Genomic DNA, 15,856 nt, shown 5'->3' with positions numbered 1-15,856 from the left:
TTATCAAAGCAAATAGAACCACCCTGGGGGCAATGAATCCCCTGAATTAAAAGCATTGCTTCCAGAAGTGATTACTTTCCTTCAGCCTCTGCCTAATGTCAACCAACTTGGTGACCTCGGTTCTTAGGGCTTCTCAACCTTGGGTGCCCAGGTGGTGTTGGACTACAGCTTCCATCACCACCAGGCAGAATGGTATTTGGCCACTGTGGCTGGGGATGATGGGAGCTGTAGTCCAACAACATCTGGGGCCAAGTTTGAGAAGCCCTGCAGTACGGAAAGGGCAAGAACAATATTTTAATAATTTGCTATAGTCCCCCGTCCCATCTTTTTCCTAAACTAAGTAAACCCAGTTGCTTCAGGCCTTCCTCTTAGGGAAGACACAACTTGAGCATTTTAGTTGCTCTTTTCTGCACCTTTTCCAGCTCCACAATAAATATATTTGGGAGGAGGCAGGTCCGTTGGATCCAATTCATCATCTTGTTTCACAAAAATAGCCAGCCTGATGCTTTCAGGAAGCCAATAAGCAGGGGACTGGGGAACAGCCCTCTCTCGCTGTTGCTCCCAATTAGTATTCAGTAGCATACTGCCTTTGAACATGGAGGTTCTATTTAGTTATCAGAGTGTCGATAGATCAATTCCTCCATGAATTTGTCTTTGTCATGTAAGGCAGTGGTTACTGCATCTTGTGGCAGCAAATTCCACACATGAATAATGTGTTAAGCGAAGTACTTTTTGTATATCCTGAATTTACTGCTAATCAGTTTCATTGGGTGACCAAGTTCTAATGTTATGAGAATGAATGAATGAATGAATAAAATAGAGAAAAGGAGAGAAAAAAATCTGCAACCAATTTCTCCAAACTGTGCAACTGTAGAACTTGGCAGCATTCTCAATATGGCCACCCCAGAGGAACATAGGAAGCTGCTATATATTGAGTCAGACCATAGGTCCATCTAGCTCAGTATTGTCTACACAGACTGGAAGTGGCTTCTCCAAGGTTGCAGGCAGGAATCTCTCTCAGCCCTATCTTGGAGATGCTGCCAGGGAGGAAACTCGGCACCTTCTGCTCTTCTCACAGCGGCTCCATCTCCTAAAGGGAATATCTTACAGTGCTCATACATCGTCTCCCATTCATATTGAACCAGGGTAGACCCTGCTTAGCTAAGGGGACAAGACATGCTTGCTATCACAAGACCAGCTCAGTTGCCATTATGTTTTCAGCCTTCTCCCAAATAATTGTTAAAACTAGTTGACATCCAGAACAAGGCTGTGCACACCAAAAAACATCTTGTGCGTGCAACAGGAGAGGAGTGTTTTACACTGATCTCCCTTTCTCTGTGCTTTCTCTGGCTGACACGAGGAAAAATTACTCAGAGTAATTAAAAAAACTTAAAATTTACTTTTAATGTCAATGGGACTCCTTTGAGTGATTTTCCTCTGTCAGCCACTGAAACCTATTTGCCATTCTGTACCCAAACAATCAGTTTTCACAGGTCCTTTTAGAACTTTTCATCAAACCTTTTGGTGGCTGCACAGGGGCACCAATTTTGGGAGAAGGAGAATGGGGAACAGAGCTACACTCAAAGATCTTGGATAAAGATTTAATTGCATCCGCTGTGCTCTCCCCTCACAAAAGCAAGAGGAAAAGGGTGATCTTGATGAATAATGACATCTGGTTGGAGGCACCAGGAGTGGGAGGGGGCATCTGCCCCTGAGGTCAGGGAGTCAATCAAGCTTTAAGACTATCAAGACATGAACACGAGGCCATTATCTTTAATGCTGGAACTGTGTTATCCTCTGAATGGACAATGGTTAGTATTTCCTTCCCCTATTTCCTCTTCCAGTCAGCAGAGCAATTTAGTACCCTCTGATGGATCAATACCATTCAACAGGCGAGACAGTAGAATTACCACCACATGACACACACAAGTCAGTCTGTGCTGTCTCCTTGGTGCTTCCCCAAACATATCATTTCTTTGACATCTAAAAAGACAGTCTCTAAAAAAGCAAAGACAATCCATTAACCTGAGGTCACCACAGCTTGCAGCAAACACTATCATTGCACAGGGGAATCCGGGCCCAGCTTAGTGTCTAAATTCTGAATTAGGCAAATCAGTGCAGAGTTACTTGGTTGGGCTGTGTGTAACTTGGTTTCCTTAGAAGTAAATCTACCTCTAGAGCAGTGTAGGCAACTTGGCTCTCCACCTGTTGCTAAACTGCAACTCCCTTCAGTCCCAGGCACAAAACATTGTGGCTGGGGATGATGGGAGTCGTAGTTTGGGAACAGCTGGAGAACCAAGGTTGTCTACTCCTGCTCTAGAGCAGGAGTCCCCAACCTGTGGTACTCCAGATATTGCTGGATTACAAGTTCCCTCATCCCCAGCTGCAAGTTATTATGGCTGGGGATGATGGGATTTATAGTTCAGCAACATAGAGGATGGGAACCCCTGCTCTATACCATAAAGTTTTGACACCAATCAACAGCACATGATGAAATATGGGAATGAAAAGAACCTTCTGGAGATTTGGGCTTCAGAGATTAATATAATCTCATGCAGTGTATACACAATTTAATAATAATAATAATAATAATAATAATAATAATAATAATAATAATAATTCAATTTCTATACCGCCCTTCCAAAAATGGCTCAGGGCGGTTTACAAAGAGAAATAAAACAAATAAGATGGCTCCCTGTCCCCAAAGGGCTCACATTCTAAAAAGTTGCCACTTCAATTTAGTTGCCACTTCCCAACTCATGATCTATTTCTGATGTGATCCTCTGTGCTGAAGAGTAAAAGCACTTTGAAATGACTTCCAGAAACTGATTCTGCAACCATCCCTTATTAAACAAGTATTAATACACCACCATAAAAAGTAACTTTTGTTCCAGCACTAAACATTCCAGCACCATCATAAGACAAGCTTGTAAGAGGTCAGCACTGGGGAACTCATGGTTACTTTGGTTCACTCAAGACTCATCTTGTAGGACATGGGGCGGGGGGACGGACTTCCTGGCACTCTGCATTTCAAGCCTCTGGAAGGAGTCATAGCAACATTAAACTTTCTGAATTCCCTATAGCAAAGACAAGAGGACAGACAAAGAGACAACAGAGTTGTAGTGCCCAATTCACATGGGAGGTGGAGGGGGAGGGAGTCAAAAACTGAGCTGGTTTTGTGGAATAAGAACTGCTGGGAACCAAGAACCTCTCAATTCAAATGGCATTTGTCATGGAATTCACAAGGTGGAGCAGACAAGTCAGCCTCAGTCTCACTTCTGCAGTCTGAGGATAATGCTAATACTACTCACCTTCCTTACAGGGCTGTTGGGTAAGGAATAAGACAATGTACATGATGCACTCTGACCATACAAACGTGCTATATGAACATGCTATTAATAATGGTGAATTAGCAGAATGTCTGCAAGATCTCTCCTGTCTTCACTTCTCTTCTGGGCAAAGGGAGATTTTCATACAAGTTCCATTCTCCGCACTTCACATTGATTGACTGACTGAAATTTCTTATATACCACCTCCTCCAAAGACTCTAGGCAGTGAACAACAGAAATACCAACAACAATCAATTTTAAAAAATTAAGCAGCCAGGGAGGGGGCTGAACGAATCGGGGGGAGGGGGGAAAGAATCAACTTTTGTTTTCCTCCCAGTTGTTCAGATGAGCACATACTACTGAGTAAAAGTCAGTATAAAGCAAAAGATTCATTAGCAACTGGAAGTTCAATACAGATGGTAAAAACTTCATTAACAACAGTTTACATAATTTTGGGAATTCTCCTCCCTGCATCCTGAAAGAGTCTGTTAGCTTTACAAAACTGACTTTCAGCCCTGTCTGTAACAAGGGCATATTCCGATTTCCATTGTCTCCTCCCAGCTCCGACTTGTTTTTGTAGGCTTGCCAGTATCAATTTCATGCTTTGCATCTGCTAAAATGAGCTCCTCTGTCACTTTGTCTTCAAAGAGCACAAAATTCATCACAGTAGCAGAGCAATTTCCAAACAAAAGACAAGGTGCCTGATCTTGGAAGTAGCTTCTCACATAGCATGTGTGTCATTGCAACGAGCTCGAAGGCTCTAGGAAAAAGCTGAGAGCTAAAAAGAATGGGCAGCATAACATTATTCTGAAGGCTAATGAGAGCCACAATAGTTTGGCAGAAGCCAACTGTTATGACATGTTCCACAGCTTCCTCAAGCAATGTGTGCTGGCCACTATGAAGCCCTTCTGTGTATTAATCTAAAATCTGCTTTCCTATAACCCACAGCTTCTTGACATTTCCTCAGGGAATGCATAAATAGTCACTGTGTTCTATGTCGGGGGTCCTGCAAACCTTGGCAATTACGATCTTTTGCTTTGGTCCTTTTCATAGGATATGGTATTTGTTTATAGCTAGGCATATGTCAGGAGATTTTAAGCATTTTTGATGTTGTCATGCTGCTGTTTTGTTTTGTTTTTTAAATGGATATAATAGTCATAAAATTTGAGTTACATTTCCTTTAACACATACACGCACACATACATATATACAACCCTCCTTCATAGGTAAGTATCCAAGCCCCAGCATTCTTCTGGGCAGATGCATGAAGCCTACCTAGTTTCACTTGTAGTGGGGATGGTTTGTAATTCATAGCTACCGTCTCTCCCTCTCTTGTATCACAGTCTCTGTCAGAGATAGAGGCCGCCGTTGGATCCTGTGGAAAGAAAAATAAAGCCATCAGGTATGTTTGAACAAGGGCAGATGTCAATTCATTTAACATGCTTCCACCTTCTAAATCAGAGTCAGCAGAGTCCACTGGCCTCTGTTTGATGGGACAATAAAAGCAGGCTTCGTTTATATTCCAGATGTTGGAGTCCAGAGACCTTTAAGCACACCTGCAATTTTGCCGTGTGTTAAATGCTTTGGCCTTCAGACTTCTATGACAGAACACTGAAGCAAACTGCGGTTCTTGAATCTCTAGGTCACCAGGTCAAATACAGCCCATGCCCCCATCTCATTAAACTATGGAAGCTGGTAGACAGCCTACACAAAGTACTTTGGATGATTCCCTTTCAGTCTCAGCAGCAATTAATACACAATTTATACCCACAGACTAACACCTCAGGAAGGCGATGGCTTTGTAACTAGACATTTGAATTTTTTTTCTTTTTTAAAAAACATATATTTTTTTAATTACAAAGAAGAAAGAAATTCCATCTCTTGAAATCAAAGTATACAAAGTTTTACACCAAGAATCAATTGTCAGGATAAAGTAAAAAAGAGAAATAAAAACACAACAAGAAGGACAACTTCCACCAACTGGATTTCAATCAGGAAATGCTAGATCACAGATCAAAAGCAGATCTCGGAAACAATGACTTTGTTGAACATTATATTTTATGGAAGGTTCCTAAGTTAATAAAAAGGATTCTAATGAAGAGTTATTCACATGAGCCAAAACTTTGGAAACAGAGGCATAGTCCCATAATTTAATAAACCAATCAGCTAAAGAGGGGATTATAGAAGAACGCCAATTGGCAGCATAAAGAATCCTAGCTGCCATGATCAGAGACAATTCAGTATACTTCACCGGAATAGAATATTTTGTCAAACTTAAAAGAAAGATTTCTGGTAGAAAAGGAAATTTGATACCTCAAATTTGCTCCATTTTACAATGTATTTGTTTCCAAAATGATTGGGTGATATCGCATGTCCACCACATATGATAAATCGTCCCTATGTGATGGTTACATTTCCAACACTCTTTTGGGAAACTGCTATCAATTTTATGAACAGTCATAGGAGTCACATACCACTGAAATTTTTTTAAATAACAATTCTCCCACAAATTCTTGCTGAGGGTAAATTTAATACCCTTTTCCCATTGATATTCCCAAGCACTAAAATCAATTGTTTTTTTTGTTTTTTTAATATTCTGCATCCATCTAACTAGACACCTGAAGCCAGGACTGGGCACAATCCACCTTTTCCTGGACAAAACGCTTGGACATGAATGGGATGGAACCGTCTCCTAGACACCCCCCTTCTATACTCAAGACAGAATTTCCTTTCCTTGGTTTAGGGCTCCCTCGGGTGTTTATTTCAGCTCTAGGGCAGAGTGCTCATTCCCCCAGGCCATCTGCACAAAATCCAAGAGGGACTGACTTGTAGTAAAACCCCCTGACATAGACTGCTGATTAAACATTCAAATACATTCAGTGAAGACTTCACAGCTTTGAACTACCTTAATTCTTTAAAAACATCGAAACAGCAAGCTGCTGCGATCCGTAAAAGCTCATGCCACAATAGATGTATTGGTCCCTAAGGAGCCACAGCACTTTGCCTTTTCCTGCTGCTACCAGCCAACATTATTACTCATCTAGAATTAATCTGAGCAGCAAATAAGAGCAAGCCAATACACACATTCATTTTTTTCACATCAATATCAGAACTAACTGGGCACTGTGTGTACATGCATTATTTGTGGATGAAAAATTTAAGCAATATTGCCAAAAGAAGCTCCCCCTTTATCACTACATGGCAGAATAGCAAAATAATTTAAACACATAAATACAAATACAAACACACACACACACACACACCACCCCAAACCAAAGTCTCAGGGCGGTTCACAATCATAAAACAACTATACAAATAAATAAAACATTAAAATCAATTAAAACTCCAAAAAAGCTGCTTAAAACAAAAACAATTTACAATATTTAAAATTACAAAAGCTAAAAGGCCTAGTTAAAAAGATGAGTCCTCAAGGATCTTTTAAAAACTGCTAGAGATGGGGAGAGTCTTATGTCAGCGGGAAGCACATTCCAAAGTCTCGGAGCGACAACTGAGAAGGCCCGTCCCTGAGTGGCCACCAAACCACTAAAAGGTAGCCACAAACCTGACGAACGCAGTGGACGATGGGGATCGTGAAGAAGAAGACGACCTCTCAAATACCATGGGACTAGCTGTTTAGGGCTTTATAGGTTATAACCAGCACTTTGTATTTTGCTCGGAAACCTATTGACAACCAGTGTAACTCCTGTAATATAGGAGTAATATGTTCTCTTCAAGATCATATGCCATTTTATGACAGCCACATCCAGTCTCCAGTACTGCTTTGCAGTGGCTCCGGACCTTTCTTAGGGGGAGGGTCAAGAAGGTGGTGCTGGGGGACTACTGCTTGGCTCCGTGGCCACTGGCCTGTGGGGTCTCGCAGGGTTCGGTCTTGTCCCCCATGCTGTTTAACATCTACATGAAACTGCTGGGAGAGGTCATCTGGGGACTTGGACTGAGTTGTCAGCAATATGCAGATGACACTCAGCTCTATCTCTCCTTGTCACTTGATCCTAGGGAGGCGGTGGATGTCCTGAATCGGGGGCTGGAGGCCATGATGGGTTGGATGTGGGCGAATAAAGTGAGACTAAATCTGGACAAGATGGAGGTAATGTTGGTCAGTAGGAGAGCCGATCGGGATGAGGAGATTCTACCAGTTCTGGATGGGGTTGCACTCCCCTTGAAGGAGCAAGTATGCAGCTTGAGGTATTGCTGGATCCGGCTCTGCTTTTGGAAGCTCAGGTGGAGGCGGTGGCCATGGGTGCCTTTGCACGGCTTTGGCTAGTGCACCAGCTGTGTCCCTTTCTCAAGAGGGCAGATCTGGCCACGGTTACCCTCGCCTTAGTCACGTCATGGCTGGATTACTGTAATGTGCTCTACATGGGGCTGCCCTTGAAGAATATTCAGAAACTGCAGTTAGTGCAAAATGCGGCAGCTAGAATTTTATCTGGAACTGCCTGCTGGGATCACATCACACACACTTTGAAAGAGCTATACTGGCTACCAGTTTGTTTCTGGGTCCAATTCAAAGTACTGTTTTTGACCTCCTCTGCTCTGGGTGCCAACAATGAGGGAGGCTCAGCTGTTGTATGCATGGGACAGGGCCTTCTCTGTTGCTGCCCCCAGACTCTGGAATGCTCTCCCAGTGGCTATTCGCTCCTCGGTCTCCATCACGGCTTTTAGAAAGCATGTGAAAACTTGGCTTTTAACCTAGGCTTTTATGTGATTGTCTCCTCTGCTGCATCTTTGTATTTTGAACTAACTGAAGTTTCCAAACTATGTACAAAGGCAGCGCATTGCAATAGTCAAGCTGGGAGGTTACCAGCTGATGCACCACTGTTTTGAGATTGTCTTCTTCAAGGAATGGACGCAGCTGTTGAATCAACCGAAGTTGATAGGTAGTGCTCTTGGCCATAGCCTCCATCTGAGATAGTAGGGTAAGGCCAGGATCCAAGAGCACTCCCAAGCAGCGTACCTGTTCCTTCTGGGGGAGTGTGACCCCATCCAGCACAGGAAGATCTAACTCATCCCTTAAATTCCTGTTGATGTTAGAGCTGCTCCATCCCTGACAGCTTTTAGGAAACTACTGAAGACAAAGCTGACAGGAAACTGGCTGAAAAACCTGTTCAGCCAGGCTTTTAGTTTTATATATGTTTTAAATATTGGGTTTTATCCAATTATGAGCTGCTTTGAGACTACTGTTATAGCAGGGATATACATGTATTAAATAAAACAACAGACTATCGGGGGGGGGCGGGATGTAAAAGCACCATCATTCTTCTAACAGGCACAATAATAGTGTTATTTCAGCTTGGATCATATCTATCTGCTTTCCTCAACGGTTGCTCCTCCTTGCATGCTGCATGCTAGCATTCACTACTCCCCTATTATAAGAATTCCAAAGTTGTTTAAGCAACATGATGAAAATCTATTTCCTAATAGCAAACACACCACACTGGGCAGCATCTGAATAACCCCTTTTCAGCAGAAACTCCTTTTGTGAATGGAAGGAGTGTTGCGCTCATGCAAAGGCTCCTTCCACTCGGGCAAGGCTCTCTTGCGTGAATGCAATTTTCAAGGCGATCCATTGATGGAGAGCGAGTCTAGATGCCGCCCACTAGGTGCAGTCATGATTTTATAGATACTTACCTGGGCTGCACCTTTAACAAAAAAAAAAAAATTCCCAGCCCTAACTGGCAGTGAGGAACTAACTCAGACAAGCCTCCACTGTCTATGTGTTGACAATTTTGTTTTGGTATAGGTTTCACCAGCCTTGGAATGTGGCTGTGTCCAGCCTCCCTTGGGCAGGGAGTGGCAGTGGTCTGCTATCCAAGCAAGAAAAAGGCTGACTGCTGTGTGAGTAGAGTCTTCCCTTCCCTGTACTCCTACTCAAGACAGCATGTTAAATCCTTCAATGTTCAAATGAGATCACAACAACGCTTGCCTCCTAAACGATTTATCGCTCTCCGGATGAGTTTCTTTGTCAATACCCGACTCAACCTGCTGTGTACAAACTGCACAGGAGCACATCAAACAGACCCAATTAACTGTTGCTCCTTTCCCCCGCTACTTACAGAATGGCCTTGCCTTCTTCTGAGCTTGTGATGCAGACTCCATTAATTCTCCAAGTCACACAACCAGCCAAATTTATTCTCTGCCCTTGGGCACTAGACTGCTTACTACTTTCCCCAGATACTACAACTGCTCAGGAGTGGCTCTGAAATAAACTTCTGTTATTGTGCTACCTGCTAAATTGCCCTCAAAATAAGTCTATAGCTTCTGGCTCCCTGTGTTCAAGCAACGTTTTTGCTTAGTCTCAACAAACAAAACTATATCGAGTCCCTCCGTCACTCCAGCACACATTTCCAAAGGTGCCTGGGGACAGACAAAGTCGTTCAGAAGTGGACAACCACTGTGCTGAATTTCAGAACTTGTCACTATAAATAGCCCAAGGGGGCAAAAAGCAGTTCCCAGGAATAGGGAGAACCTTTTCATCAGTATACAATCAGTACTGGGGACAAAAATAGCCAGCCAACAGTCATGGCATCTTCTGCTTCCTCTCTCCCTTGGGGCAATAACAAGGGCAGCCACCAACTAAGCCAACATGCATTGGGGCCAAAGGCAGGTACAGCTTTTCAGAGAGATGCCTCCGAGTTTCTTTTGCAGGTTTCTGCCTTGACATAGTAGGACAGGAATAATTTATGAGGAGCACTATATAAAGGGATGCACAAGTGTGGCTGGGTCTGGCATCTTGGGGGCTGGGGGAGTGAAGCAACGGCTCTTTTAGTGCCATCTACTTTGGTCAGTCCCATCTCTTTCTAGCCTGAACCCCAGCACAACAGGACAGTTGGATGCTGCAGGTTCCATGATCCACCTGGATGGGCACAAAGCTTGCATCACAAAACCAGGAGCTGACAGAGCCACCCTGTTTGTAGCACATGAACTCCATCCAAGTCTGGACTCAACAGTGTATAGCATAGGCTCACCAAGGGCCATTCTACCACCACAACTTTGTATCTAGGAAGGGAATGGTGATCACAAATTAGAAACACCACGGAAATATGAAGTTTATGTCCTCCTCTCCTTTAAGATGGGAAGGGAGACTTCCTAACCTCACTATTCTCCTTCCTAGTATACATTATATTCCAGAAATATGTTAAGACCAGCGCATTTGTTGGACAATCCTTAAGACAGTAAGAGGAGAAGAGCCCACCCCACCATGCCTTAAAGGGCGAGGGGAAGTTGATTCAGGGAAATGGAGCAAGCACAGCATGCTGAGGAGATACATTCTCTAACCAGCCTCCTTGCCACCTTTAGGCAACTGAAGACTATTTTTTTTCAAGCAGCCTTTGGAAAATTTGGAAAATCTGCTGCATGACATTTTATAGTTTTCTGTGCTTATAGATGGAGCTTTAATAGTATTTTAAATTATTTATATTGTTTTTTGTTTCATGATTTAAATATGCTCTAAATCACCTTGTATATTGGTGAAAGGTGGTATAGATGTGTGTATGTATACATCTATCCAGTCCCTGAACCTGGAGGATATACTGTGGTAGGCTGGTTCGGGAAGCACGTCTACTTTCACCATCTACCCTGGCAAGATTTCTTAAGTTTTCTACATCATTCGATCAAGATTAACGCTGTATGCAGATGTGTATCATTGGCGTGTGTGGGGAGAATTAACCGGACACACATTTTGGGACCTGCAGAACTGAGCCAAAGAACTTTGAGAGATCAATAAGGCCACCTGGCATGTCCAGAGAGAGTGCCATCATGGGGGCAATATGAGAGTCCTGAGCCTTCCCTCCATTAGCAGGTAGACCTGCTAAGTCTACCATCCTTGTTACTACTGAAGAAAAGTTGTATTTGATTAAGATGGATGGTTCTCAGATGGTTCAGTTTGAACCAGGTTCAACAAGAAGAATCACATCAGTAGGTCAGGATCTATTTTGAGGCAAGTCTCATAAATGACCCCAGGTAGAGACAAGTTCTTTAAAATAAATCTTTATTTCAGAACTCACCACTCTTCAAAGTAGGAAGCCACAAGACAGTTTACTCAGCTGGTTTAAAGGACCAAACAGATCTCTCAGTGATGATCTGCAAAGGTCCCTGTACAATGTAATACAATCATTTTGTATTGTTATTACTCCCAGTTGCAGGGGAGTAACAGCAGGAGAGAGGGCATGCCCTCAACTCCTGCTGTAGGCTTCCAGAGGCATCTGGTGGGCCATTGTGTGAAACAGGATGCTGGACTAGATGGGCCTTGGGCCGGATCCAGCAGGGCTTATGTTCATATGTTCACTCTGATGACAGTTGTTTACTGCTTATTGATTAAATCTCACCTGATTATATATTTTACATAAACCAGGCCACCAAGAATTATCAGTTTTAACATGCATACTATGTCAATCTACAGGATGTTGAATTTTTTTTTTTTTTTTTAAATTCTGCTTCCATGCTGAAATTCCACTGTTGCTTCACTACCCATTTACCACTTTTTAGCACAACAGCAGCAAAACATTTCCGGGCAGAAATAGCAAAACAATGGCCTACCATCATATATCTGCTAAAGAGGTCTGTGCAAAAGTTTCATCAAGCTAAAAATTCTCCCTATCAATAGCCATTACCAATATGCTTTTAATAATCAGAAATTACACAACTAAACCTCCAACATTACATCTTCAGGTAGGTTACAATGATAGCAAAAAACTGGTGCAAAAGCATCAATATTTCAAGTTGGAATTTACATGTTGTTAAAGCTCACCAAGGCAAAACAGCAATTCACCAGAAAAAACTGACAAACGTAGGAGGTCCAGAAGGTAACCTCAGTGAAGGCAGGTGCGGCTTGCTCCTAAGACCACTGTGTAATTGAGGCACAATCAAAATTAGGAAAGAGGACCATAATTCAGAGGCAGAGCACACACTTTGCACAAAGAAAACCCCAGTTTCAGTCCCCAGAACCTCCTGTTAAAACAGCTTCTTGTAGCAGGGTTATGTATTTAAAGAAGATTTATACTGCTTTTCACTCAAATGCTTCCAAGACAGCTCACAAAATAAAACAAGATTACTATTCAACACAAAAACAAAACATATCAAACAAAAAAGCAGAGAGCATACATCAAAATAAAGCCAGAAGCAGTTAAAAATAAGCAGCAAAGACCTCCATCTGGGATCAAAGGGTTAATAAATATGGTGCCTCTCAAGCATCCATAAGGAAAGTATTGCACAATTGGGCATTACTGCCAGTTTCCATTCACCACTCCACATCCGCAGATGCTGGCACCTGAATTAGGGCCTCTGACCCAGATCTTAGCTGTCAGGTTCATATAAGTCCTTCAGGTAGGAGAGAGATTACTGGGCTAGATGAGTCAATGCCTCAGCACAGCATAAGACAGCAGGCTATGTACATATCTGTAGTTTTCTTCTGAATCATTTCTGAGGTTGACAATTATCCATAACTCAGTAGCAGAGCACATGCTTTAAATGCAGAAAGTAAAAGGTAAAGTGTGCCGTCAAGTCGGTGTCAACTCCTGGAGACCACAGAACCCTGTGGTTGTCTTTAGTAGAATACAGGAGGGGTTGACCATGGCCATCTCCCGCGCAGTATGAGATGATGCCTTTCAGCATCTTCCTATATCACTGCTGCCCGATAGAGGTGTTTCCCATAATCTGTGGGAAACATACCAGTGGGGATTCAAACTGGCAAAAGGTATCAGATTCAATACCTGGCATCTCAGTCAAAAGAACTCTGATAATAAGGCTGGGAAGAGCTCTTTCTGCCCAAGACCTTGGAAAGCTGCTTCCAGTAGACAGCATTGGATGAGATGGACCAGGCGTTTGACTCAGTATAACAAAGTTTTATATGTCCAAGTTACGGTGCCAGTGAGAAGGTTGAAGAGCCTCACAGCTAACCCAAATTATATAATTAATAGCTCTCACATGTATTACGTAACATCAAGAACTGCTGAATACAAAACTGCCAGTAGCTCTTCTGCTTAGATGAACTATCTGGACTTGTCCCAAGAGTCTTCAGATGCCCATATTTAGAATAGGCAGCCTGTTTAACCGATGGAGAGGACAGTGGAAGACTCAGCAGTGATTTAAAAAAAAAAAAGAGGGAGCAAGTGTGGCAAAGCCATTGCAAGTGAACAACACAGTTCTTCTTGAGAATACTTATTTTCTGCTTTTCAGCAGTGACGGTTCAAAGTGGTTAACAGAGCAAAAGGCCTGAGAAGATGGCTCCTGCCCTTAAAGCAATTCACGAGTCTAACACATACACACACATGCATATGCCTGCCACTGGAGGGCGGGTGCTGTTCTCCGCTGAAGAGGGGCAGTTGCTCTCTAAATAGAAGAGCTGCTACTTTTTAAAAACGATCCCTCTTTGCCTGGTTAGAAATAATTCCCAGATTGCTTACCACAAGAGGGCCTGAAGATGGCTCCTTATCACAAAGAGGAGCACAATCTAAAAAGAAATACAAGGGAATAACAGCTGCTGGAAGGGATGTTATACTGCGGCTGATTAGGGACAATTGCTCTCCTTCTGCTAAATGCTTGAAAGCCATCACTATTGCTACTATGAATATTTATTATACCACTTTTCAACAAGAGTTCCCAAAGTGCTTTGCATAGAGAAATAATACATACTTAAGATAAGATGGAGCCCTGTCCCCAAAGGGCTCATAATCTAAAAAGAATCACAAGACGGACACCAGCAACAGCCACTGGAAGGATGCTGGGGTGGATAGGGCCAGTTGCTCTCCCCCTGCTCAATAAAGAGAACCACCACTTTGAAAAGGTGCCTCTTTGCTCATTTAGCAGGGCTTAGAGGTTCTTCCCAGACAGACAGCTTGATGGCAGTCACAATCCTCACAAGATGGGATATGGTGGAATTGCTCCCCTCCCTCGCTAATGTCAGTGGCCATTCTGCTATTTATATCCTCATCCTGCCCTTCAGTAATAAACCTTCAGGTTAGATCTCAATCAGTAGGAGCAATAAAATGGCATCTACAACTGTAAAGCACAGAGTGAATTATGGATATTCTTGAGGTTTCAAAACCTTTGTGGATCACTGGGACAGACTTGTGGAGCAGAGTTTGAGAAACTCCAGTCTAGAAATTTCACCCTTGTTCCTCAGGAGAGCCTTGCACTTACATGCTCTCCCCCTCTCCCTCTGGTTTCTCCAGGGAGTTGTGTCATTACCACTTTCACCCTTCAGAGTTGAAGTTTCCAGCTCTTATTTGACTGATTCAAATCCACGAAAGTGCAAGCAACGTCTTCTACTTAGTCACCGTCAAGCTACTACTGGAATAAAAATGTATATGAAGTCAGACATGAATTGCTGCTTTCTGTTTGGATCGCCTGTCCATTTGATACTAAACTTTGCCTGTTCCTGTAAGCAGTTGGGTCTTATATTACCATTTTAGATTAGGCATACTGATCGAACAAGCTCAGTTATATGCATGGCCTTAAGTCTTGTTTTGCAATACCGAGGGTTTACTCTTTGGGGAGGGTGATCAAAGTGAGATGGAAAATGTCTGCAATATAAGGGACATATAAGGGACAGAGACTAGAACACCTTTTGTAAGTAGATTGCTTGATTCCCAGATAGCAATCAGTCTGGGATGTCTGCAGAAACAATTGATGGTGGCAGTGCTTTTATTCTGGCCTGTGCAGCAACACAGGGCTGCCAAGAAAATCCACTAGTTTTGCATTAAGATGTCATCTCTTGTGATAAGCCAGCAACGATGCCATGTCTCAGCACAATGACACAGGAAAACAGCCACAGAAAGATGCATATTGATTAGGTAAATTCTCCTGCAATCCTTCTAGAACATTTAAAACTGAACAATGGTGCTTTGGTTCAGATCATTTATTTGGAAGATAGAACAAGCTGGATACTGGTTATGTACTAATATGGACAGACAACTATATGCTCAGAGGAGTGTTAGGCAGCCAACTGTTCCAACATACATGGAGCACAGACAAGGAATAGTTCTTGACCACAGAGGGGCCATTACTTAGAAGGCACTGGTTCCTGAAGAGAGAGTGGAAGGTTTGCTCACTCAGTCAAAATTAATGACAGTACTGAAAAAAGAGTGAATCTGAGAAATCTAGTCACACCAAGAAGTCTACCAAGATGTACAGTGCATTGACAATGGAGAATTCTGTAAGTTAAGAGACTTGGTCAGCATCAAAGTGACAGCAAGCTGTTCTTAAAAAGGTTAAAATGTATAGTTAATACACAATTAGACTGAGAAAGAAACATTGGTCCTACCTGTGGAGGGTTCTTTTTCGCAGTGTCTGATTTTATCCATGAAGATGGGTTGTGTCCCTATATCATGCTTCAGGAAGACAGGAATGTAGTTAGATTTGCATGTGACCTCTGGTAGGCAGAGCTCCCTCTAGACCCCAGTTCTGGACAGCTGAGCCATAAGATGCATCCTCTGAGAAGGTGCAAAGGTCTTTGTGTGCTGAAAGGGCCGCCAACTTGGATACTCGTCTAGCTGAGGGGATGGCGACTAAGA

The 15,856-nt window shown here is 42.8% G+C and overlaps 1 protein-coding gene across 6 annotated transcripts in view; it reads right to left on the bottom strand.

The window, feature by feature from the left end:
- FAM219A (family with sequence similarity 219 member A) overlaps nucleotides 1-15,856 on the bottom strand; it is a 78,870-nt gene that overhangs the window by 36,181 nt on the left and 26,833 nt on the right. For all 6 annotated transcript variants that reach the window (XR_008315761.1, XM_053294045.1, XM_053294048.1 and 3 more), the window contains exon 2: nucleotides 4,605-4,704. Coding sequence is in view for 5 of the 6 variants with exons in the window: in XM_053294045.1 (XP_053150020.1) it covers nucleotides 4,605-4,704 (100 nt within the window). In the remaining variant the exon portion in view is untranslated. The remainder of the gene's footprint in view (nucleotides 1-4,604; nucleotides 4,705-15,856) is intronic.

The sequence above is a fragment of the Hemicordylus capensis genome, chromosome 2 (genome assembly GCF_027244095.1).
Source record: "Hemicordylus capensis ecotype Gifberg chromosome 2, rHemCap1.1.pri, whole genome shotgun sequence".
NCBI classification, from domain to species: domain Eukaryota; kingdom Metazoa; phylum Chordata; class Lepidosauria; order Squamata; family Cordylidae; genus Hemicordylus; species Hemicordylus capensis.
Note: the sequence above shows the minus strand (reverse complement) of the source record. Positions and strands in the feature narration are given on the sequence as shown.